Genomic DNA, 27,365 nt, shown 5'->3' with positions numbered 1-27,365 from the left:
GTCAAATTTGATCTTCATTTTGTGCTTCATCTTCAGTATGAACGGGCCAGGGGTGAAAGCGCTATTTGCATATTATTCCTATTGTTAGATTAGAGATTCTATCTATCATCTATCTATCTGCCGGTGAGTACCTCCCTCAACTTGAGGATTGTCGTACTTGGGTGCAAAGGTGCTGGATCACGGGAACAAATGGGTGATTCTCTGAAAAGAGTAACTTTTAAGTCCCGCGACTTTCGGCGCTCATAAAAGTTTTAAAAGCGGATTTTTTTTCTTTTTGGCTTAGTCATGGACTTTTGTATGTATAAAAATAGTTAAGAACATCCAAGTGGGGAAAAATTAATTTCTTGGAGTCAAAAAATTCTTCAATATCTGACGACCCCCCTGAAAACCCCATGTCCCGATGTCACGCACCGAATTTGAGTGATTTTGTAGTATTTTTGTGAGCAAGTGTGGGAAGTGAAAATTACCACTGACTGGGGTAAATATCATGTCTAAGAAGGTTTAAATGCTTAAAACCACTTCTAAAGTCAATATTATGGAATAATTCAAAAATTTGTGTCAAAAATTGCTGTCCCTTGGTTTTGCATCATTGCCGTCACATTGGCATCAAAACGACTGGAGGTGAAGACCAAATATCAGAGGTCAATAATTTGACCCTGTACGCTGCCTTTACAAAACTGGTGCTGGAGAGTGCGAGTAAAAAGCCTGGTGGAGCTGGTTAACGGAGAGTTAGTGGCTTCAAGCGGATCCTGAAGATCTCCAGGGACTGGGCTGTGACCACTGATGCTGGTAGCGTGTTCCAAATGCAGATAACACTTGGAAAGTAGCTGTGCTGGAAAGATTGGATCCTACAGTGCTGTTGCTTGAACTGGTGCTGATGACCTCTGGTTGATTCGGTTGATGGGAAAAGATATGGTGGAGCTGCTGGTATGGCACCTAGGCCGTGGATGATTCTGTACAGCATGATGACTTTGCTGTGTGCCCGTCGTTCATACAGAGACTGCCATTGGAGACGTGCCAACATCTGTATCACGCTGTGTCTTTGGTTGTAATCAGACTTCACAAATCTGGCGGCACGTCTTTGGATCATGTCAATCTGGGACACCTGATCTTTTGTATGAGGGTCCCATACCGAGGAAGCAAACTCCAAAGTAGGGCGCACGTAGGTCTTATATGCCTTCTCCTTGATGTTTGGTGGACACTTCCTCAGGTTACGACGTAAAAAGCCAAGGGTGCTGTTACTTTTCTTCGAGATGTTGCTGACGTGCGGTTTCCAACTCAGATTGCGATGTATGGTAACGCCGAGGTATTTGGCCTCATCTACAGTGCGAAGTGCTGACCCATGAATTGTATAGGCTACTGGGCTCCTAGGATGTTATTTCTTTTGTTGGATATTCTCAGGACCTCACATTTGTCGGCATTAAAGGACATCAGCCATTTCTTCTCCCACTCTTGAAGGTTGTTCAGGTCATTTTGAAGGATGGAGATATCATCTTGTGACTCGATGGTTCTATACAGGAGGTAGTCGTCGGCAAAGACGCGAACACTTGATGATACATGCTCTGGTAGGTCATTTATAAACACTAGGAACAACAGGGGGCCCAGGACAGTGCCCTGGGGTACCCCTGAAGTGACGTTTGCCAGGCTGCTCTTCTTCCCCTCGATGGTGACTTGTTGTGTACGTCTGTGACTCCTGTCAGAAAATCACGAATCCAAGAGTGTAGATGACCACGGACTCCATAGTGGTGAAGCTTCTGGAGAAGGCGCTCATGCGGGACTCGATCGAAAGCCTTCGAAAAATCGAGGAGGATGGTATCAATCTGGTGTTTGTCACGAAGTCCTTCAGCCAAGTCGTTGATGGTTAACAACAGCTGTGATTCGCAGGATCGCCTCTTCCTGAATCCAAATTGGGTTTCTGCCAGAAGACCATGGTTGTCCAGGTGATGAATTATTTGGCTGTGAATGATGTGCTCGATGGTTTTACAAACAATGGATGCAGTGAGTGATATTGGCCGGTAATTCTCGGGCTTATGTTTATCACCCTTTTTAAAGATGGGTGTTACATTTGCTGACTTCCACTCACTCGGGATCCTTCCCTGGTGAAGCGTGGCTTTGAAGAGCAGGGTGAAAACAGGAGCTAACTCCTCTGCACACTCTTTCAGCAGATACGCTGGCAGGTTATCTGGGCCGCACGCTGTGTGTGGTTTAATCTGTGACAGGAGCTTCTGCACACCTTCACATTTGATTTCAAAGGATGGAACAGGAGGGTGACAGGATGAATCCACAGATGAGTTTATGGTAGAGGTATCCAAGTCAGACAAGGCTTGGAACTTGTTTTCAGTTTCAGTTTCACTTAGGTAAGAATCTAGAATGGAGGATGAATGATTGGGAGTATCACAGGCCGCGCATATCCAGGACACATCTGATCTATTTAGGCCCTGGTAGGTTAATGAGGACATGCCCATACAGTCTGTGTGATACCAGGTGTTACAAGTATCGTAAGCTACGGCTGTCCGTGTACGAGACCATCGAACTGCCTTCTTACAAACTCCACAAGGATACTTGGGGGCATAGGGTCCGGGATTCATTTCAGTATCGTGGGATTGAGCAATCAATAATATGGCAAAGTACAACAATACAGATTTCTTGTTCAGATATGATGACAAAGATTTAGTATGATTAACATGCAGGCTGGAAATCCATGGGGCTTGTAAGAACTTATGGTTTGAGTAGTGATTGGATTCAGAAAAGCTTACGGCTGGATACCACATGAAGGAGTCCATATTCAAGGTGGTTGGTTGGATCACTTCAAAGGGAGTGTCATATTGGTCAGACATGGCAAAGTTGGTAGCCAAAATTGGCAGGAACAGGAACACTGATAAAGTCTGCATATCAAATATGGTTCAAATAACTGACCTTAGTTCCAACGGAGGTAGAAGGAGGACATCAAACCTTTTGTAGGATGCTATAGGTTGAGGCAGCACAATATCATATATATACGCTAGCTGATCAATGTAAACAAAGCATTGGTCCAATATTATGGCCGCTGGGCGATATCCCCGCGAAAAATTCCACAAGGCAAAAGAAGAAATAATTGATCTCAGAAGGGAAACTTCTGAGCGTGGATCAGCCACAAATAGTCCAGGATGATGAATAAACGCTGTTGTTGGAAATAGTAACAAATCGGAGTTCCAAAACCAAGGAAAAATGTACATGCAAAAGGTAACCAAGGCGGAGGTTTTCGAAAATACGTGTTCCCGTGATCAGGACCTTTAACCAACTCCCCAACTCATAATCATAACAAAAAAATTACGATTTTCGTCGAGATTTCCTAAGTAAAGAAGGTAAAGAGAGAAATTGAAAATCAATTACACATTTCTCAATGAAAAACACACAATTTATTACTAGTAGTATTGATATGTTGCATTGAGGTGTAGGTGGTGTTAGGATTTTTAAAATTATACAATTATAATGTATATTAAAATATATAATTGTACAATTTTAGTATTTTCTGAAGTACGATATTGACAGTTTACAGTGGTTGCTGTAAATAAAATAGAATTATTGTTTCTTAAACGTGATTAATATCCAAGACGCTATATGACACCCCGATTAGTAATTTTCCTACCGGGGGTGACACTCTTCGTTAGACCTGGGTCCTTTTCATATCTTGAAATTCCAAGAAGATATGACCCCCATGGCAGTGGGGTCAAATGAAAAAGATAAAAAGTACAGAATATAATAAAAAAAATAATTTCCCCACCGGGGGTGCTACTCCTCATAAGACTCTGATAAATATTCCCATTTTGGGTCTCTATCTCGAAATGCCAAGAAGGTGTGACCCCCGGGTAACAGTGGTATACCACATGAGGTATCCGTGTTCTATAAGCTGCATATCCTATCAACGACTGCTATACCTTGTTTAGGACTTTCAAAAGAAGTACCTGCATGTGCAACCGTGACTGTTTCAAACTAACCCACTTAGGGTCAAAGGTCATTAAGGGGGGTAAAATCTTACAATTGCCTTATCGACATCTGTAAGGGGTGTTGGGCTCAAACTCAGTGACAACATATCTCATGACCAGGGGAACATTTTACAGGGGTCAGGTCAAAGGTCATGCAGAGGTCAAATTTTAGAAATGCATTTTCTGAACATCTGAAGGGGTAGGCCTACAGGGCTCAAACTCTGTGACAATAAACTTACTGACCAGGGGAACATTTTGGAACGCTATTCAGGGGTCAGGTCAAAGGTTATCTGGGTCAAATCATATAATTTAATTTTCTAGGCATCTATAAGGAGTATATGGTACTCAAACTCGGTGTGGTGACAACAAACTTCATGACCAGGGGAACATTTTTGGAACATTTTGCAGGGGTCAGATACCTCCAAAACACCAACATGCCCATCTAGGTTTGTGGTCTATGACCACCATTTGCCACCAGTGAAAATTTGATCGAAAAAGCATAAAAACCTGTGTTTTTTACCCGTAACACGCGCAAAGTGGATTTTTTTTTTAATCAGGTGGTGGTCGCAGTGCATTCTCTAAAAGCTTCTAAATTCAGTACATTTTCATCGTCAACCGTGTAATTGAATGGGATTATTTTGAAATTTTAAAACGCTTGAAATATCACAAACAAATAGGCCTATGTTAATAAATAATATAAATACATGTTAAAACCGTTGGGGTTCGATAATGAACCCCACAAAACTAACCGAGTATATGGAAAATGCCATACGGCCGGGCGGTTTCACAAGTTGCCGGCTCTATCATGCCATTCGCCGCCTGTTTTGAATGGAGGGCCTGGATGCGCGACCCCTGTGTACGATCATGGAAATAGACTATCTGTTATTTCCATGGTACGATGTGCCTTAATAAATAATCGGCGAAATTATATTAGTTTGAAAGCGAAAATATTTAATAGACACAATTCTAATTTTAACACCAGAATTATGTTTAAAAGATGTGGTTTTATCTGACATTACTGAAAAATGGAGTATCGAACGACTGCTTCCACCACGACTATGCATAACAATAAAAAGTGCAGCTGCAGGTCAGTAGCGTTTTGAGTGAGTCCATGGTCAGATGGTAATGCAAACTGGCCTTCAGATATTCTTTATTACCAACTTCTATTATTATGCGGCATTAAATGTCGGCTCAGCGATAACAAAATTATAATGACAATTGCAATATATAATAATAATGCTAAATCTGTGTCAGAATGCTACATGAAAGACGACGTTTAACATAATTAAGAAAGCGATCAGATTGATGATTTTATATCTGTCATTGTTAGGTGAGATAATCCCACAGATTCAAGCAATTCCTACATTCAATCAGAGAAGATGAAAAGAGAGGAGATTTAGATTAAGCTGATTATCCCAATATTGACTCCCACGTCAACATTTGAAGTAAACATTACCGGGAAACATAAACCTTCATGGCTGAAAAGTTTCATCCTTAAGGGAACAACTCAAAAGTTCGATGAAGCCCTATAATAAACGAAAGTCCTTTCGTTAAGGAGGCATAGGAGGGAAGGGGTCAAAAAGTCCGATTACGTTTGTAAAAAAGTAGTTATAACATCGGTCAAAGTTGATCTTTTTTTAAGGATTTAATATATAAATTTTAGTATTTTCTGAAGTACGATATTGACATTTTACAGTGGTTGCTTCGAAATAATTTCAAATCAATATACTAGAGTGCAGTACTCGCAACCTGCAATTTGTAAGTTCATTTTTAATCAGCTGTACCGCACCTTGATTCTTTTTTTTATTTGAATATTCAGCAAGTTATAATTTTTGTTCGTTCCCAGAAAGGTATGAAGACAAATATTTTAAAATAAAATAGAATATTGGTTTCTTCCATAAACGTGATCAATATCATTGCATTGTTGCACTCCTCCACATCCCCATCCACCATAGCGACGGTCCTGTATCCTATGAATCCGGGTTGGAATTTTCGATATTTGAAAACTTTCGTTAGAAGGGAGGGGGGAGGGGGTTAGCCTTCTAACGAAAGGACTTTCGTTTATAGGGCTTCATCGAACTTTTGGGTTGTTACCTTACTCCTGGATGTTTTGGGGTAAAAGGTTATTAGAGGGCGCACTGGGCTACGGGCTTTATTTACCAGTCTCCCGCGAATTAGTGCGAGTTATTGTTAAAAAATTGATCATTTTGTGCCACAAAATCTCTTAAAATATGGCATCAAATCGCACGCTATCATCGCCAAAGAGGGCCAAAGAAGATGAAGAAAGACCCGATGAGCTTATAAAGTACCGTTCGCCGTTGGTTTCACGCTATGCTAGCGCCGAGATGGCCTTCAATTTCAGTGAACGAAAGAAATTCAGCACATGGAGGAAACTGTGGCTGTGGCTTGCAAAAGCACAACAGGTAAGCTTACATGACATGTACAATGTTATTACACTCATTCATACAAATGGTATGTGTATTTTGTAGAAGCTAAAAATGATAGAAATTTACAGGTTTTGTTTCTAATATCAGTGAATGAATAAATAGCATTTCCTCCGCGTTTACTTTAGGGTGTGTCTGACCTAGTACATGTACTGCGGAACTCAGTCTCAGAGACAGAGTTGCTCGAGAACTCTAGCCAAGAATAGCTCACCGATAGCTTCACATTCTAGGCTAGAGACCTTTGCATTCAAAATATAGTCGGATTTGCTGAAGCATGACACCGTGTAAAGCAATGGAAGTTCAGAAGTAAACACGGCCCGATCACGACAGGCGATTGCATCAAAATGTTGCTAAAATTACACTTCAGCAAAATTTTAAACTGTCCAAAATATGCACATGTTGCTCAAAAGATACAGTTGACTCATCGAAATAACTTTCATCCAAATTTCAACATTAACAGAATAAATAACCTCCGGTGTAAAAAATTGCACCGCTGTCCGATCGAAAAACCATAGTAAGTACTCTAGCATCGAATGCGTAACTATCGTGTGCAAATTCGAAGCTAGAGTTCTCGAGTCAGACAGTCTCCATATGGCCAATGATACTAGTCATTTATCTATGGGCCATTTATGACTATCATTTGGAGACCGAGTTCTTATGATACATTTTCCGTTGAGCAGTTTCTGACAATAGCTTGGGATTATTGGGGCAAAGGTTATTTATTGAATCCTTTCATGACCACTGAAGCATAGATTATATAGTCAAGTCTGCCAAGGTCAAGCCAAAGGAAAGACCATGTCACTCTCGACAAAAGAATGCATGCATGTCAAAGGTCAAAAGGGCGCACACCACAATAATCTTCCCATTGAAACACGTGTAAAAACACCGGTTTTCTTTGCTCATTTTGAGGCCTTTTGGGCTCGTTTAAAAAAAATTTATGATGACCAGTCGATTGCAAATCGATGAAAGTTTAACATATGTTTCAATGTATGGGGGTCCTTCCACCTCGTTTTCCCGCTATGAGGCCACGAATAGCGCCCTCACTGTTTTTGACATGCTCTCAAGACTGCAAACCCGATTCTGCCATTTTTATAATTCGCGGACATATTTTCGCAATAATTATAAAAATGCGACCATAGGGACCATTTGTGCTTATTTCCCTAGATTTGCATTAAATACCAATTCTCAATATAGTTTTTGACCGTTTATCTGCTTAAAACCGGTTTAAAATGAAAAGAAATTAGGTTTCATAATGGCAAAGGTCTATATATTAATGATTTTACAACAATCACCCCCCCCCCTTATAAAATAATTAAGATTTGAGAGGTTTAAAGACTTGTGCCGATTTGTCACTTTAAGACAATTTTGCTCAGTCAAATCTGAGAAATCTTAGTTTTCTCACAATTTTTGACAGTTTCTTTAACTTTGAAGGCTTCTGAGAGAATAAACTTAGCGCGGCTTGCATCTAAAACGCATTAAATATATTCACTAACATAAAAACTATCTATTTAAATTTAAAAAAACGCAATTTAATCGAAAGCCAACTTCAATTTTGGCTGAATCTCTCAAGAGCACGATTTTACGCCTAGGCCCTTCGAAGGGCGCACACCACTAAATAATCTTCCCATTGAAACACGTGTAAAAACACCGGTTTTCTTTGCTCATTTTGAGGCCTTTTGGACTCGTTTAAAAAAAAATTTATGATGACCAGTCGATTGCAAATCGATGAAAGTTTAACATATGTTTCAATGTATGGGGTCCTTCCACCTCGTTTTCCGCTTCGAGGCCGCGAATACTGAATAGCGCCTCACTGTTTTTGACATGCTCTCAAGACTGCAAACCCGATTCTGCCATTTTTTAATTCGCGGACCTATTTTCTCAATAATTATAAAAATGCGACGTTTTTGGCGACTCAAATTTATGTATAGGCTTTACACTTTTATTTTAAAGCTATAATTCGCCACTCTTTCTGATTAATAAGTCTAAAGACCAGCCCAAAATACCTCAAAAAGTTTCTGTTTTTTACCGGAACTCATTAGGGTTACACAAATGGCGCATTGATTTAGTGGTGTGCCCCCAAAGCACAACTTGGTGTTTGTTATGCTCCCAAGAATATGTACCGTACCTAAAAAAACTAAAGTACAGGTATGCCAAGTGAATTCAAATTTGCCATCAAACTGCATCATTTTATATATCAAATTAAAGAAAGCCAACACTGAAAACCTTTTTGTCATAGCACTTTCCGTAGCAAAGTTACATCTAGTCAAAGATTGACTTTCATCAAAAAGATTCTGCTAGCAAAATTCCCCAAAACAGCATTACGGGGGTGTTTCTAGATCTTAGTCTCATGACGATAGCAGCTTTTTTTAATGGAACTGCTATCAAAATCCTCTGAAATTCCATGTATGCGTCTCTCATCACCAAAAAAAATCATATATTTGGGTCAAGTGAAGTATAGACAACATATTTATGAAGGTTTCCTTGAGCAAGCGGTTCTTTTAAATTTCAATGTAAATTTGTATTGCCGGTTTAGGCCATTTTGGCTGACTAGCAAATGTGTTAACTGAGGTTTCCCTGTCATACCTACCTAAAGGCATATGTCTGGGTGTGTCCATTATTTCATGATTTAGGGTATGTGTCTTATACTAGAGGGCGAGATGGCCGAGCGGTTAAGGCGTTGCGCTGCCGGCCGGGAGATACGATCGGCGAGGGTTCGAGCCTTGGGCTTGCCTTAGGTGAAAATTCTCTTCCCTCCCAAAAAGGTCCTATATGGTCAGAAATCCTTCAATTAAGTTAGTTCCATCACAGAATGAATTTAATTGTAGAATTTCTTCTCGCCCCCATACACTGCTTAGCACGTGCAGATATAGGTAGTGTATGTGTGACGTCCGTGATTCGGAAGTCACGTAAAGCCATTGGTCCCGTGTACAGGAAGAGTCAAACCCTGTGCACTTTAAGTGTCAGAGCTATTCGAAAAGAGAAGGGGGACCATCCCCGGTTCTGATATCTGCAATCAATCCTAGGTTCCAGGATCGTGCATAGGTAAAACTGTGCACGTAAAGCCTGTGCGTTGATACTCAGCCATTTGAGGTAAGCACGTATAAGGAAGGAAGGAGGAAGTCAGAAGTTTTCTGTTTTACGGAAAACGGAAGAAAATCACGGAATCGGAGGTACAACACGGAAAATGATGTGACAAAAAGGTCGGAGCCGGGAGTTTCAATTATTGGAACTGCCCCATTCCAGAAAAATACATACGCTACTATTTTTTGGGATTAAAAAATATCCCGCTTTGCAAAATCCTAATTCTGTAGTTCTAACTGGTAATGAAACTCAAATTTAAGTTTTTTGAGAGTTTTTCATATGCTGTGACAATCAAGCCGAAAGACTTGTACAAAGGTTAATTTCAAGTTATGCATTCTAATTTTTGGAAAACATATTTCCTAATCAATTATCAAAAATAACATAAGATATAATTTCGAGCTAACGCTTAATTAGCCACCTGGCACCACTAAGCATGTAAAAGTGCATAGCATCAGAAAAAGCAAAATATTTTGAAACCAGAAATTTTGTAAATTAGAAGTTTAAGCAGCAAATATGTAAAATTGTTGCTAGAGTGCATAAGACGTTCGGTAGGATTAAGAATTTGTCAAAAGAGGGGTTTCAATGATTAACTGTTTATGATGTAAATAATTAAGCTATTTTCATGTTTAATTGCAGACTCTTGGTCTTCACATCACTGATGAACAACTCAAAGAGATGGAGACCAATCTGGACAACATTGACTTTGAGTTGGCAGCAATAGAGGAGAAGAAACGACGACACGATGTGATGGCGCATGTCTACACATATGCTCAGTGTTGCCCCAAGGCAGCACCGATCATACATCTTGGGGCCACTTCGTGCTATGTTGGGGATAATACTGTAAGTGTTTTAAAACATCAGGGAAATCAACTTTGGATATGTGTCTGCACAGTTAATACTTTAAGTACATAAATATGAATAATAACTTGAATTTCTAACACTACATACATGTACTTCTGATATCTGTTCAAATTGTGAGGGATCCCCGAACTTGTAGAAAATTTGAAAGTTGGGGTTCCGTAGTAGAGTTTGGCGAGTCAAAATTGCACAAATGCAGCATAAATAGTATGTCTGCAGCAGCGCTAGATTAAAAAGCGGGGGGGGGGGATCTTCAGGGGGGGTCTTCAGGAACCACTGAACTCGCAGAAAATTTAAAAATAGGGGGTCCGAACTGTATTTTGGTGAGTCCGGGACCCCAAAATGCAGCCTAGCGCTACCCTTGGCTATGGAATCATAAACAATGCGACTAATACCAGCAGGTCATTAAAGGATGTCTAGTGCAATGACGTCCCAGTAATACAATGAAGGCTGACAACAACAATTGAGCACAAATAACCATGACGTCATTGCAATAGACAATTTCGGCGGCGGAAATTTTGAATATCGTGTGTTGAGAACCGGTTGTTTTTATAGTCAATATGAGTTTGTTTTAAATTAAACCATCTGATTCGTGCTTGATAATTATTTTTCTAACATATAAGCCATAATGTTGTGATTGCCAGAAACATCCTTTAAGCACCATCCTCAAGCAGCTGACCTTGGATGATCCAGCTCTCAAATGTTTTGGTTGTAATGTTGGTGATTCCAAAACCTGATGTTTCTCTGGTTGACTGAAGTAAAGCATAACAAAAGTTTGACTTGGGAAGGAAAAGAAGACAAACATACCCACCATAACAATTTGTGAGAAGTTTTGAATTGTTGAATCAACTTAATTTGCTTTTTGTTTGACAGGATCTGATTGTCATACGAGATGCATTCAACATTCTGCTCCCCAAGCTTGCCAGATGCATTCAGAGGCTTTCAGTGTTTGCTGATGAGCACAAGGCACTACCTACACTGGGATATACACACTACCAGTAAGTTATGCAGCCCTGGGATCACATTTAGTTTTAGTAAGATCAATTTGATCAAGTGTGTTGTAATCACAGCCAATGCTTTAATATGGGATTCAATGTTTTCACTGTTGTTCACCACCATTTAGCAACAAAAAAATGTGTTGCCTAAGAGAATTAAAACATGCAGACACGCCGGATGATATAAACATTGTTTTAGTCTGCCACTGCCAGTAGTTATTTAAGCATAATTGTTTGAAAGAGAATGATCAATATCGGAAAGAACTTATTATGGAAAGTCTCGCAATCATCAAAAATGCACCAGTTTAAATCAATCTTAAGTATACAAATCAATTCATCTTTTTAATATTTTCAGGCCAGCACAGCTAACCACAGTTGGCAAACGATCAACTTTATGGATCTCAGACCTCTGTATGGACTTGAGAAACTTTACTAGAGCTCGTGATGACCTCAAGTTCCGTGGTGTGAAAGGAACAACGGGTACGCAGGCTAGTTTCTTGGCATTGTTTGAAGGCAATGGTGACAAGGTGGATATGTTAGATAAACTGATTACACAAATGGCTGGATTCAAGGAGTAAGTGTGCTAGATTCACCATCATTCCAGTTGAATTCCATACACCCTCTATGGAAGACATAGCCTAAATCTCCCATATGGGGAGTGTGAATTTCAAATGGGACTACCTCAATGGGTGACTACATTCGAAATTCACACTCTCTGTGTGTGAGATCAAGGTCTCATAGGTCCATTAAGGTTCATAGGGATGTATGGATTTCAACTGGAAGAGCCCATTCAATTAGATTTTCAAAGCAGATTTTTTAGTGATGACTTAAATAATATAGACATTAATTGTAGGTGATGCTTGCAAAACATTTTCCTATTTTCTGTGAAATTGTTGTATTGAAGTACTCAATTTCTAAATTAGATTTTAAATAGTGTCATTGTTGACAAAATAAACAAATATTGATAATATCCCACCAGCTTACAAGAACCTAATCAGGTCATATGACCAATCACATGATTTGATTCACAGAAAAAAGTCCTGTACCAGCAACAGCCATCATGGCTGATGCTCGGATGAGCCACGAAAATTGAACTGCAAGTGAAATTTCTTTGCTGTGTGAATAAGTGAAAATTTTACAAAAATATATTTTATGTTATTCTTGGTCCTGTCAGTGTCAATTGGAGAATGAAGCAGTGTTAAATTTGGATAATAAGTTTTTGTATGATGCAAGGGAAATAAATCAGTGTTTCCATTATGCAATGGAAATACATCAATGTGAATGCAAGGGAAACTCAAATGTAATTTTCAATTTGATTTCCCCAACAGGTCATACTTGGTGACAGGACAGACATACAGCCGTAAAGTTGACATAGATGTATTGGCAGTATTGGCTGGACTGGGAGCATCTGTACATAAGGTAAACAAGTTCATGCTATGGATAAATTATGGATACAGTATATTCCTTTCTTTTAACAAGTTACAGTGTCACCACCAGTTACCAGTAATCATAGATGAATAGGATAATTTCATGCAGTTTTTAAAAAGATGGATGGTGTGCAGTGATAATAAACTCCAATTTCACACCTTTTTCAAATATTGCAGATATGCACAGACATCAGATTGCTTGCTAATCTAAAGGAAGTTGAGGAGCCATTTGAGAAGGAGCAGATAGGATCCAGTGCTATGCCATACAAACGTAACCCAATGCGAAGTGAGAGGTGCTGTTCCTTGGCTCGTCATCTTATGACACTGATTATGGACCCATTACAGACATTGTCTGTTCAGTGGTTTGAGAGGACATTGGATGACAGTGCTAATAGGTGAGTTATAACTGATTATGGACCCATTACAGATGGACAACTAATTTTGTGAGATACCGGAGACAAGGAGACATTGCTGAAAAAGGTACAGTAATGTGGTGCCAATATGCCCACTGGTACAAGATGTTATGTACTTTTGGTCATGTCTTAACTCTGATGGCAGACCCTCTGTGCAATGATTTGATATGTCATTCAATTATTGTAAGAAAAGCAAAAGCAAATATATGTCATGTTTTTGAGTGCCAAATAGTGGTTGTCCAGGGGATAAGTACATAGTTCAATATGGTTGTCCCCAGTGATTTTTGGACAAGAGGACAAGACGATAAGTGCTTATTTCGAAACCTGTTTGCAAATATTCTGTTAATTAGGGGTTTCAATCTTTTCCAAAAAGCTGTTTGTAACTTTGGCCTCTTGGTACATTTGCAATGTTTGCCACGGTCTTCGCCCACCAGCCTGACTCCAATTCCAACAGAGCTAGACCTTTTCCATACCTTTAGCAAATCATCCTGTGTATTTCTTTGCAGACGTATATGTCTAGCAGAAGCCTTCCTCACAGCAGATATCTTGTTGAGTACATTGCAGAATGTGTCAGAAGGACTGGTTGTTTACCCAAAAGTAAGTTTGACCCATATCATAATGATGTAAATAATAAACTAGTTTTAATTATCACCTATAATATATATAATTAAAACATATTTTGCCAAGTTATTGAATTCCAAAATATTTGCAAGTATGATTTGATATTAAATTGTGGCATTATATATATACACTGTATTTCCTCGAATAGTTGCATTTTCCAACCGGGGGGCGTTTATTACAGGTCATTTTTAACACAACAATTCCCGTTAAAATCATTAGGTAAGCTTAAAAGTCACGCTAAAATGACAAACTATGAACTAGAAACACTGACTTTTGGTTCACTTCCGGGTTTCCGATGCAGATTTTCGCCAATTATTGCTGCTATTATCGACCATGTGAGCAACTTGGTAAGCTTACTACATAAGATAGCATGGAAATATCAGCATTTTTTAAACATCTTGGTTGAAAAAAGTGGTGGAGGGGCATTTATTTGAGGGGGGCAACTATTCGAGGAAATACGGGTAGTGCTTTTGACCTAGGCACTCGGTGATGTCATTGCATTGAGGCAGGTGTTTCATGCACCCATTAATCCAACATCTTTAAATGCATATGTGCATGATTGACCGATCAAGATGAAACTGCATGCAATGGAATAGGCACTGACTGATGTCACTGACTGCACTTGGCCCAAAAGACTATAAGAATTATATGCTCACAATTTGTTGGTTTCAATTTCTTGTGTGTTCATCACAAATAATTTGATTTGAATATTTTGGATTATCGTTTGAAAAATTTGGAAAATGACATTGTATTTCAGAAAACTAATTCCTTATATTATTGTGGTATTGATTTTCAGGTAATAGAGCGTCATGTGATGCAAGAACTACCATTTATGGCATCTGAGAACATCATCATGGCTATGGTCAAGGCGGGAGGCAACAGACAGGTGTGTGTACCAACATATGTAGGGGTTTTATAGCCTAAACATACAATCCAAAACCTTGAGAAAAAATGTCTCATAGGACAGTTAACTATTTATGCCAATAGATGCCATCAGCTTTTCACTATATTGTCGGTAAAAGCTGGTAAATATATACGGTTGCATTTCCCTTTATTGTCATGGGTGCAAATCTGTGTACTTGACTCTAGGTTATCACATGATTTCTTTTATACATGAAGGTGATTATATTGATTCACCCAAAAAACGTCACACTGATGATCCTTATTGGAATGAAGGAATTTGCCAATTATGCATTCAAAAACTTTGTGTAGTTAATTAGCGCACATGAAACAAATTTTATTGGTCACTCTAGTATGTTCACAAATATCTGTTAAATTGTTATGTTCTCTTGTCTTTTTATTGAAATTTGAAAATTTGAACTTCCCCTCAAAAAATGTTTGTAATTTGTGAATTTCCAATATTAGATTAGAAGTGTGAATAAAAATTAAAATTAGAAATTTCCTAGCTTTCCAATTTGGGTAACCAAACATTACTTTTTGCATGAGGCTTTAATATCAATACTTGAACTCAATACTGTGTTTTACAGGAGTGCCATGAGCAAATCAGGACACTGTCCCAGCAAGCAGCAGCTGTAGTGAAACAAGCAGGTGGAGATAATGACATGGTGCAAAGAATCAAGAAGACGGCATACTTCTCACCCATCCATGCCCAACTAGATAAACTACTTAATCCATCAACCTTTACTGGTAGAGCCCAACAACAGGTGAGATGAAAATGAAGGATATCAAAATATAAAATAGATTTTGGTTAGATTCTTGTCTCAAGTGGAAGAATGTCCATAGTCCAATTCCTAATGAGAACAAAATCTTGCGTATGAATTTCATGAAAGTTATTATTATTTTATAATTTGTCAAACCCTCTTGTGGTGATATTAATATTATGCTTTTGGTGGCTGGATATCTGCGGAATTGATTATTTTATCATTTATACTGTAAATATGGAAAACATTTTGATTATTTATTATTCATAACCTCATGAATAAACGTGATACATGCGATGCAATTGTTTTTTAATTATTTGCCAAAATGCAAACGCTGAATGCGGTTACTAATATTCAACAGTGGACCTCAACACTGTCAGCATAAATATTAGTAACCTCCGCTTGCGCCATGTTGTGTGTCAAACAAACTGCGCACGCACTGGTCACCGTATTTGGATTGTGCGCTATCATATTTGCAAAGATTTTGATTTGCACTTCTGTTATTGGTCGTCCTGTTTTAGCCTGTTCGATTTTTGAAAGGCAAAATGTAAAAATTGTTTATTTTTACAAACTTTTGAGGAAAATGTTTTGTTATTTTTAAAGTGAAGAGGTGAAGAGATGAAAGTGATGGTCATGAATAATATTAATAACTTTGCATCGGTAATATGTCGGGCATTGTGAAAAATTGGACCTCGGAATATCTGGGGATATTCCTTTGTTCCAAAACATATTACCGATGCGCAGTTATTAACCTCTAACTATGAAAACCTATCAACGCATCTGTTTTTCTCAATTGATAATGGATGTAATTCTAAGTATATCTATATATTAGCATGTAGTAAGATGCTTCCAATGTTAACTTCATTATTTTCTTCCATTTCATATTTCAGGTGTCTAAATTCTTGAGTGAGGAAGTACGCCCTACACTGAAGCCATTTGCACATTTCCTAGATGAGATTTCTCAGTTAGATTTATGATTTCATGGCAAGTCTCAATCACAACAACAAATTGCTGATTCTTGTCATATCTTTGTTGCATTTCATATCTACTTTCACTCTTGCCTGACCTAACATACATACATGAGAAATAAAATTGCAGTTCATTGTAAGCATTAATATAATAGCCTTTGTCACAGTATTTGCAACAAAAGTAACACCCAGTTCGGGCGTCAGATTTCAAAGGGACGATGAACCACAGTAAGTGTACTGATTGACTTTGTTCAAGTTAAGTGTGTCTCAAGTTTTGAACAAAACAAAAAATTTGAGCTTTCATGAATTCAAACCTTCCAGTTTTAATCAACCTTCATTCTATTAAATATATTTGTTGAGATCATCCCAAGGCTTGAAATACTATTTTGATTACAAGGGCTATGTTTTTGCTATTGACAAAATATTTGTCATGGGGATATTAATTGTACAATATTAGCATCAAGTGTTTCAATAAGTGATTATTATAATTTTCATGCTTGAGCAATGTCTTAGGGGTGTTCAATCTTTGTGAATTGTGTGCTGGATGACAGAGACATAACTCACAAGCTATACCCTGTCTTACACTATGTATGTCATAGATGTCTAACTGTTGTAAACTGAAGGAGTTATATGTATAAATTATAAGAAAATGTTAAGGTTTACAAGTGACGCTGTCTTTTGTATTGGTGACATCATATTTATGGCATGTTATTTGTAATTAAATTATTAATGTAAGAAGTTTAGAATAAGATTCACAGATGGACAATTGCAGCAAGGAAGAAAGTGGTTTTAGAGGTGTTTGTTTTACTGAGCATATATTTTTTGCCATCATCAGGACATATATGTTTTGCATATGGCATATATAATGAGGGCAACTAGTGTAGGCTGGAAGCTTGAATAACAAGAAAGTTCTTTGAAATTAATATAAAATCGTAATAGATATTGAATAACATCATTATATACAAAAATCTTCATGTTTAACATATCTTTGGTGTTTAATGTTGTAGTTTACAATTCTCATCTCTTGTATGTCATCATGTGAAACAGTGAGTCATAGATGAACAGACTCCTTAATATAAAGATCAAACTAAGTTACACACTTACATGTCTTGATCAATTTTGTGTGGTAAACAGATATTTGCTTTTGTTATTGCTCGAGTTAGGTATGTCCAGAACCAAATTTTATTTTTCTCAGTTTTAGAGCCAGTATTTTTTTAGGTCAAGCGTATGTAGCCATTAACAGCTGAAATCAGGGAGATAACTCTGATGAACTTCAATCAGGCACAAGTGATTTGGTCAAGCAGGGGGGGGGGTCACCAAATATAGCGGATTGGGCATTTTTACTTAATAGGCAAGCATAGCCGACAACTGTACGTTGCCCTGATCAGCTACCTATAAGTATGCACCAAATTATTTAAAGGATAAATGTTTAATTACTATATTGTTTGATATTTTGCAACATTTTAATTAAGAAATGAAATGTAAAGTAAGAAAGAGCTTGTGGTTGTGTGTCAAGCCAAAGTTTGCCTTGTTGAGACCGTTATATAATGGGACCAAATTGGTTCCTTCGACCATGGTCATTCCAATGTGAAAGTATAGGAGCACAATTGTTATCAGTCTCATACACTTGTACTATTTCTAGCTAACCCAACCCTTAACTCTAGCCTTAACCCTAAACGTAACCCAAACAGACATGACCATGGTCGTAGGAACCAACTTGGTGTATGATATACGACTCATTGAGAAGCTCATGTGGCCTTCAGGATGTATTGAGCTTGCAGAGATATGACAATATCTTGTAACAAGTCGTCTGAACATTGTGTACCTCAATGATAGATTTGTGTTGCTTCCTATAATGGGGTAATTGGTGTTACAGCTAAACTGACAGAATTGAGATACATAAAATCATTGTTTGGGCATGTTGGAAAGAATTGTGTGAAGTATATTTTTATTGCCAATCCAGTAGAAATTATTTTATATATATCTGCTGTTTACAAGTAAAATGCAGTACTAAAAGAAAACATGGGATGCCCACATGTGATTTAAAGGAAATAACTGTTTATTTGATAGAAATATTATATAGTTATACATTTTGTTATTAGGTTTTACAAGGTTTAGTAAGAGAGGTCCATATGCTGCATGTTTGAGTGATTCTGCTAGTAAGCTGACATATATATGATCTTATCAATTCAGAATTAGAAAATGTCAGCAAGAGTATATTTTTGCATTGTTGTGAACAGCATTTTATCACCTATATAGATGAATCTAACGAGCCAAGTGACGGTCAGAATTCAGTCGGCCATTACTGGGTCCCGTCTGCACCAAACTTTTGTTGTTACTGCCCAATTGGGTGGATTAAATCCGCTTAAAAATCGATGCTGAATTGTATTGTGTTGTAAACTTTCATCATTCTTTTGTCTATGTGTAACACGGGTGATGGAATCCAGTTTAATATCCCCGCCAAGGCCACATCATTTCACATTTAAGGTGGAATAGACCTAAGGGGGGGCCAGCTATGGCTGCCATTGAGGTTTAGGAATGCGTGAAATTGGATTAGTCTATATTTAGGTGTCCCAATAATGAAAACATTCAAACCCACTTTGGTGACATTGCACTAATTTTAATTGATGGGGTCACATCATGATTGGCCACTGAACTTTTTATATATTGTAGTAGATGTTTCAAAAACATACAGGAAGTTTTTAAGATAATATGAATATTTTGAATATCAGTAAATTGTGTGAAAGTACAGGGTTTTTTGATAACTTTTTATGTCTTTAAAGGAACTGTGAGAGATTGGCTGTAAAATATTACTTTTCCTAACTGCTTGCACATGAATTGATCTAAACACCAAAGTTGGTGGAATGTTTCCCTCAGGACGCCTTACCCATATAACCAAATTCAGCTCATCCAGAGTATCACCACTCTGACAATATGTCTAATACATAGTTTTTTTCTTTTTTCATAAACATGTCAAGTACCCCCTTCCAAAAACGTTTTTTGGGGTAGATCCATTAGTAGCTAATCTCTTTGAATTTCTTTCAAAAAAAGTTGTCAATTGCATCTGAAGTATTTGTATTATAGTCTCAGTATACTCATGTGGCAATGTTGTAAACTCAAAGTTTCAGTAATCATTTAATGCATAAATATTGTTCTTTATGTACTGAAATCGGAGCATAAGATTTGAAGGCATTTTCATAATACTTTCATGCATGTATATAATGTCCACAATGTATGGTATTACCACAATGTATACGATATATGGTATTATCATTCGGTTTCCCAACATTCCTTGCAACCCCATTTCTTATGAGTTGAAAATGAGCTTCACATGACTCACTGGTATGGAACACATGATCTAGAGGATGTTTCTAGAAGATTATTATCGGAGCTAGTTTGGGTTCCTTTGTTACTTGCAATTGTAATAGTCAATAGTATTATTTCATCAAATTTAGTGATGTTGTTTAGGAAGTACAGCGATTTTGTCTGTCGATAATTCCCACCACCCGTCGTGTAATTGCCTCCAAACGTGGTTGCTGTGTAGGACTATGCAAGCGTGGTCGTCTGAATCTGTACGCGATTGACATACAGAGGATGTTTTCCACCATTTTGTTTGTATATTTTTGTGTGTGTGGAATATAACGTAGCAAACGAGGACGTATTTCACAAATACCTCCAGAAACTGAGGATAGTCCCCCCATTGCAGAGTGGTCTACGGTTTAAATGTGAAGTGCAAGTGTGTGTCCTTGTTTCCTGGCAAACACCTACACCCACGTTGTGTGGGTGAAGGGATGGATGTAATAGTTAATCATTCTTGAACAAAAATCAAGATCATGAATTTTGGTGAAATTGCAGTATTTCCTAAACAACAACTAAAAGGACGCTATTGACAAAAATCCATACTTTGTGTTTCCAAGTTTCAATTTGGATATTTTGACTGCTTAGTGCCAGGTGTTGGTAAGTGCACATTTGGCAAGTTCCCCACAGCATATGTAGTACTCATCTAACACAAGGCAGCTATTTCACTTACCCACTTCTGGCACTAAGCAGACAATTTATCAAGTAAAGGAACCAAAACTAGCTCCTGTACCACTTCAGAAACACTTTGTAGCAAGCCATTGAAGTGATATAGGATAAAAGTGTGTTTTCCACAAATTCTACATTACATACGTTGCTTAACCAGTACCACATTCCATGATTGTTCCTCCAATTTAATAGTGTGAAATTTATGCAGACTATGTCTCCAGATCTATTACTCTGCTTTGAAATCAGTATTTCAGTAGATGGATGCAATAAAATCTTGATGTGATCAGATCACAATACGATATGATTTTAATTTTGTACTGCAATGAATGTTTCTTTTTGTCTCAAAAAGACTAATTTCTTGTGCTTAGTATGTATATCACATATATTTGAGGTAACGATGCACAGTTATTCATGCACATTGTGGCTGCTGAATCATATCAAGTAGCATGTTCTTTTCAGTTTGAATCTTTTTCTCTGGGAATTACATATACATGAATTCCAGTTGTACTTCTCAATACAGCGCTCACTATCCGCTTAACTGGCTTGCTACTGTCAGGAGAAAAACGAAAGTGACGTAGGAGCACAGCGATAAACGTCTTCATTTCAGACATTGCAAAGTGTTGACCAATGCAGTTCCTTTAAAAAAATGAAAAGAAAAATGTCAAACAATTATTTCCATATTAGCCTAGGTATGTGTATTCACTAATGATAAGGTAATGTTTGGTCCAGCCTTAAAAGTTTCAGAGTCCTGGGGTATATGGAAGGATAATTAATTCCCAAAAAACCTTTTTTCTTTTGCACGGGACAATGAGCAGCCATGTAAAGATTATTAATCTACTATCACATTTACCAAGTTATACCATGGACGTGGCCGTATAGTTACACGTACCTTGGCCCCGCTGAAAATGGAACAAAATCATGAGAGTGACGTGCGCTGGAATTTTCCTTTGAGAATCTCTCTGGGTCGAAAACCTCAGGATCCTTCCATACATTTGGATTGTGATGAAGATTGATGATGTCTATAATGACACTCATCCCTGTAAACACAAGAAACAAGAACGGTTAGTTAACTGACAAGTTGATTTTTCCTTGGAAGTGAAGGCAAAAGGTTAAATCTTGGCACCAATGCATTTATTTGTTTGCTTGCACGCTGCTAAAAAGTAGACGTAAGAATTGATTTTGTGAGAAGTGAAGCACCAATGTGGATGGCATCGAAGAAACAATACATGTACATGGAAAATAGAAGAGACATGACCGGGCTACAGAAGCTTTCTGGATCTGGATATATCCACATTACATTACTCTCAATAATGCCTTCAAACAACAATTTATTGCCCCCCTCCCGAGCCAGAGCACTGGCTAGTCTACCCCTGAAAGACATTGCACAATTTGCCCATCGCTTATATTTCTTAATTGTATACGGCGTCAATATTACCTTCTGGAATAATTCGCTCGTCTGGTAATTTTATTGACGATTTGATTTCTCTCCCAATGGCCGGTACAGGAGGATAAAGCCTCATACTCTCCTTTATGAATTGTGTCAGATACTCCAATTTTGTCAAATCGTCCCTGTCATTAAAAACAAAAGAACCCAATTACAGGATTAAGAGGAGTGGTTAAAACGTATAAAGTAATGTCAGTTATTATGAGGTACAAAAATGTAATGGGGGAAAACTAACTCTCATTTCACTAAACTCACATTTCGCTTGAAAAGACAAAGGTAGTAAAACCTGGACACACCACACCCAACCGATGTCGACTACCACGAGATGCAAGTTACAGGGAACATAATACATGTAGCAAATCACCTTTAATGCAGCAAAATAACTTCATAGGAAATTATGAAGGAAAATTTGGTATGTTCAGATGAATATATTCTTCTCTATGCTTACCATTCGAGTTCGTCGTCACCTTTTCCTTCTATAACTTCATCCACCTCTTTCCTACATCTTTCTTGGAGTTCTGGATGATTAGCCAAGTTGTATACAATCCAAGACAATGCAGATGATGTTGTATCATGACCTTCAAACATGAAGGTATCCACCTCGTCATAAATTTCCTGATCGCTTAGACCAACACCATTTTCATCCTAGAAGGTAATGGATACAATTATATTCTCAAAGTGATTCTCTTAACATCCCATATAGCTAAAGATGGGAAGGTGAATCAAACCGTGTAAATTGTACTCATCAATTTCATCCTGATCAGCTAATCTCATGAATGATAGTAGAAAGAGAGCATAAAGTTTCGTGCAAATGGGAATTGATGGGTCACCAAAGGGAAGATTGATTAAAATAAAAAATTAAAGAATAAATGAGTAGTATATGGGACTCTAGCAACATTTGATGAATAATTAGTAGTATGCCCTATGCATGTAATTGCTTTGGTATATTATGAAACACGATTTATTGTACTGGATTCAACCTTTGCTTGAAGAAGTATATCAATGAAAGGCATCAGGCGTTCCCGATTTGACGTATCAGATTTGGATTGATGAAGGCATTCCTTTCGTCGACGTACTACTTTTCTCGTGAATTCATGGGCAGTCTTAAGTGCTTGGCGATATTTAGAACCATCAGGACTCATGGCGTAGATTAGGTCTGATTGGTAGAGAATATTAACATAACGCACAAACAGTTGCTCTGTCAAAATGTAGTTCGCTTGAACGTATGGGTGATTCTCCCTGGAAAACAAAAGGAAAAGAAAGTCCATATGACATTCCTCAAGAGTCAATCCTATTTTTTCCTCAAAATTAAATCAAATTCACACCACGTTCGTTTCAAGGCTACGAAGAAAGACTATGCCTTCTGTCGTTAAACGTTTATTTTAGTAATAGAGGATATAAAGCAGAACCTTTGCAAGTTTGTAAAGTTACTTCTACGTCAACTTCGTATTATATCAATTGGTTTTCTTGCTCTTATTTACTTCAATGCGAACGTGTAATTGGTTCCTGCACCAATATCGTGTTGACGCTTAAACTCGGGACGTGTGTATCAATAGGCGATCAAACGAAAGTCACGTGTAAGGGATTGCAGCAAAATACGCTAACTAAGGCGCTTAATTTAAATAAACTTTTTAATGAACATGTTATATAGTATTGAATTGCCTATTTCTTTTCAGGAGCATTTTCAATCTGGAGGTCAAAATCAAAAAGGGCTTGAAAAAGCCCACCAGAAAATATATAGTTTATGCAGTGCGATGTTTGTTTATGTATACAGGTTGATCAAAATTTTCTTCATTTTTATACCTAATTATTCAAAAATCTTAATGCTAATTAGCTGCTTAAAATATGTTCAGTAACTTGTTCAAGTCACAAATAATAACAACCCAGAAAGAGTACAAATTACCTCTGGATCATGGAATGAATAGTCTAATTAATAATGAATTGAAATTATACAAACTACATAATTATTTAATTGCTATATGATTGCTATCAACCCTGGGAACTAAATAATCATCGATTTTCGTTTGCAAATTAACATAAAAGGGAAAACAATCATTGAATAAGCATTCAAAAAGGACGAAATCCAAATGACATATTTACCCCGTTTGTATAGAATCGCCTTCAACACCCATGACGCATTTCAGCAAACTTTCCAGTGTTGCCAGACTAATATCGTGCATGACTTCTGTTGAGCTAGCTGTGTCGTTATGATATGAATCTTTCCACTTTATCTGTTCAGAACAAGAAAAATAGTATTACTTCAGATTGAAGTTACATGTTGCTGTGCAGAGTATGAGAATCTGTGCCCAAACCGTACACGTAAGTTTATGTAGTACAATGCACTATAATGCACAGCAGTTAAGTTCCTATTGGTTTTGCAATCGCCACACCGTCGAGATTCTTTTGATCGTAACAGTATTATACCTAACTTAAAAAAGTGTCCGAAACCTACATGTTGGTTCTGAAAAGAATCGTTCGATGAACAGATTAAAGAAATTAATGGAGTACACCTACCATTTTTGGCCAAGCTATACATGTTATATTTTGTTTGTTTGTTTTAAATTCCTGCTTTTTCCAAACGCACCGTTGGATGGATTTGAAATGGCCAGACTTTTACATTTTTAAACATTTTGATACGGTCTGTACTACTACATAGGCCTATTTTGTAACTGAACACAAAAAAACCCAGTCTGTTCACTAACCGCCAAATTGTGAGTCGACTCCACAAATGCTTTCACATAAGGCTTTATAATATCAAAATGAAATGCCGGAGTCAATAGCCGCCGATTTCGTGCCCACTTCTTGGCAGAGGATACCAGTAAACCATCACCTATCCATGGCCTCATAGGATCGTAGGCGAATGTTTTAGGGTCTGAAACAAAAGAAACATTCTTAAAAGAGTGGTCTTAACTACACGCATGGTAAGTGAAACCGTATGCAGCTACAAAAATGGTTGGTTTTATTAAAATAAGTATAGGCCTAACTCGGGTTTAAAAGCAAATACAACACTTTTTAATTTAGACGTTCAGAATTCTGCTCTTTTCAATGTACAATGATATTTTCATTTACAGCTGATATCGCCTAGATATCGTACAAAAGCGCCACAGACATATGAGTTAACTTCATTTTGAATCACCCTGTACAAAAACAAACAATTCAAGTGTTTACCATTCTAAATATGTATAGTTAGCAGTTATGAATGAGGCCCAAAGGTTTTTCATAATTCCAGGGTTAAGACCAACATTTTAATGTCTTCACAATTCATAGACAGAACGTAAATTTCGAACTGAAGTCATGAAACTTGAAAGTGAAATATTGTTTTTATTTACCTGCCCTGTTGAAAACTTCTTTCATGGTATCTGGATGGTACACCAATACTGCTGGGTTGAACGGTGTTATCCACACTTGTAGGGCTTTCTCATTGTTTTCGTATATAACACATGATGCAGTCATGTCTACAGTAGAATTCATCTCGACCTTTGCAGGACTTAACCCCATTAAAAGCTATTAAACCAAGATAACACTCATTGAAACAGCTCAACTGATTAAATCGGATCTTCTCTGGTTGTGCACAAGTGACTGTTTTCATGTGCGATATCACAATAAAGCTGGTATTCATAGCTTCAGTTGGGTAACCAATTATAAAGGAAACGAAAGGAAACAATGTTATGTGTGGCTTTGTTCACGAACTCAGACAATGTCGTGCTTTTTGTAAACCAGCATTCTTGAAAATGAGCAACATAATGATTTTTGACTTAACACGGTTTAGAAATAATTTCTTCATATTTTTGGTGTTATCTGTCGTTTACATATCCTTCCTAAAACACCAAAGTACGAGTATTTCCAAACATCTAAATTTGCTAAAAATTTAGGACATGTTACAAAACTATATTGTCTAGAATTTTAGAAGAGTACTTTTAATATTGGCCGGTTATTTTTCACACAGCGACGTTAACTAGGCAATGTACTATTACCTATAACATTAACTAAAACACCAAAGTACGAATATTTCCAAACATCTAAATTAGCTAAAAATTTAGGACATGTTAAAAAACTATATTTTCTAGAACTTTAGAAGAGTACTTTTAATATTGGCCGGTTATTTTTCACACAGCGACGTTAACTAGTCATATCCCTATACTGTTAACGTAGGGCTATTTGTAAAGGTCACGCGTCAATGGGAAAGAGCACTGTGTATTGTGTATAGGAAAACGGACAGTAACTGCAGTATGATCAAAGTTCGCTTGCATTCCCCTCGCGCCATCCATGAACTGAAATGCATTAAAATATGGATGTTGACAAAGAGTGCCACATGAAGTTGTTATATACTGCGCCAAGAAAGTATCCTTACACTTGGAAAAATAATCACAATTTTAAAACTGAAAACTATTGGGGTAACTTTGTTTTTTTAATTGATGCACTATCTAATCCGGCACATTTTGACACCCCATTGAATCCAATGTGACTTCAAGAAGCAAAGTTACAAGCATTTGATTAGACGAAGGTCCAGTTTTAAAAGTGACACACTGGCCTATTCAAAACTCCACTGACTAGACATCTGGTTTGAGAGTAGTAAATGGCTAATTTGTGCGTGCCTTTAATTTAAAACAAAAGGAACAAAAGAAAACTAAAGCAAAAGAGCTTACAAATCAAATGCAAGTTATGAAAAGTACAGAGAAGTAAAAACCGAAGTAAATGCTGCTTTAAATAAGGCTTCATTGAAGAAACTGTGTAGTCTCTTTGTTGCGCTTGTTGGAATCTTTTTGCGCCTTGTATGTATAGGCCAATTTGTCACTTTTAAAATGGGACCTTTGTCTATTCAATTGCTTGTAACTTTACTTCTTGAGGTCACATTGGATTCAATGCAGTGCCATAATGTGCAGGATTAGATAGTACATCTTTTACAAAAACAAATTTACCCCAAAATGGTTCAGTTTTGAAATTGTGATTATTTTTCCAAGTGTAAGGATACTTTCTTGGCGCAGTATATGATATATTAAATGTCACTTTGGCGGTCACCAAGGAAGCAACTTTAGTAGAAGAAGACATACTTGTTCGCAAGATGCGATTTTAAAGACACGCGAGAAAATCACAGGAGTGAAAATGCGGCAAGTTGTAATATTGCAACTGTCAAAAATGGGGTAGTTAATTCAACTAAAAATTATTAAATTGTTAGTGATGGTGGGGAACGTTTTTTTTTTCCTGCTCATGTAGTGGGATTTTTTTCCCCAAATACTTCCATCCCACCCCACTGCAAATCAAATGGCGCGTCCCTAACTCACAAAAAAATTCAATTCCAAAACCGGGATAATCATAACGATCTTATGTTATAAACTGAACTAGTACAATTTGGCCGTTTAAACGCGGCGTTGGCAATATTGTACCTTATTGTACAGCTTTTGTTCTCGATCGATCAAGATCAGTCCCACTGATCATCCACACCAAACATTCAACACGTGTCT

General features: G+C 37.5%; 3 protein-coding genes across 4 annotated transcripts; 1 reads left to right on the top strand and 2 right to left on the bottom strand.

Annotated features, from left to right (window-relative positions):
- Positions 1-718: 718 nt before the first annotated feature.
- Positions 719-2,837, bottom strand: LOC140164230 (uncharacterized). Its single transcript, XM_072187489.1, has 2 exons — positions 1,642-2,837; positions 719-1,367 (listed from the first exon to the last, which is right to left on the bottom strand). Exons 1-2 carry the CDS (start codon positions 2,835-2,837, stop codon positions 719-721), a joined length of 1,845 nt encoding a protein of 614 aa, XP_072043590.1.
- Positions 2,838-6,110: 3,273 nt separating this feature from the next.
- LOC140156743 (adenylosuccinate lyase-like) lies at positions 6,111-20,760 on the top strand. 2 transcript variants are annotated; one of them, XR_011859587.1, is made up of 11 exons: positions 6,111-6,388; positions 10,127-10,330; positions 11,222-11,346; positions 11,699-11,917; positions 12,672-12,762; positions 12,948-13,165; positions 13,690-13,780; positions 14,601-14,690; positions 15,292-15,468; positions 16,356-17,714; positions 17,822-20,760. XR_011859587.1 is itself a non-coding variant. In XM_072179695.1 (10 exons), exons 1-10 carry the CDS (start codon positions 6,197-6,199, stop codon positions 16,440-16,442), a joined length of 1,494 nt encoding a protein of 497 aa, XP_072035796.1. In that variant the 5' UTR covers positions 6,111-6,196; the 3' UTR covers positions 16,443-20,760. The 2 variants fall into 2 exon arrangements, 1 of the variants encoding a protein (XP_072035796.1); XM_072179695.1 differs by having other exon boundaries at positions 16,356-20,760.
- LOC140164224 (cytochrome P450 4F2-like) lies at positions 20,750-25,374 on the bottom strand. The gene is made up of 8 exons (XM_072187479.1): positions 25,233-25,374; positions 24,606-24,775; positions 24,004-24,134; positions 22,884-23,142; positions 22,352-22,548; positions 21,895-22,028; positions 21,349-21,496; positions 20,750-21,095 (listed from the first exon to the last, which is right to left on the bottom strand). The coding sequence occupies exons 1-8, from the start codon at positions 25,372-25,374 to the stop codon at positions 20,915-20,917; spliced, it is 1,362 nt and encodes a 453-aa protein (XP_072043580.1). The 3' UTR covers positions 20,750-20,914.
- Positions 25,375-27,365: the final 1,991 nt, after the last annotated feature.

Source organism: Amphiura filiformis, chromosome 1 (genome assembly GCF_039555335.1).
Source record: "Amphiura filiformis chromosome 1, Afil_fr2py, whole genome shotgun sequence".
NCBI classification, from domain to species: domain Eukaryota; kingdom Metazoa; phylum Echinodermata; class Ophiuroidea; order Amphilepidida; family Amphiuridae; genus Amphiura; species Amphiura filiformis.
This window is presented reverse-complemented; position numbering and strand designations above follow the sequence as displayed.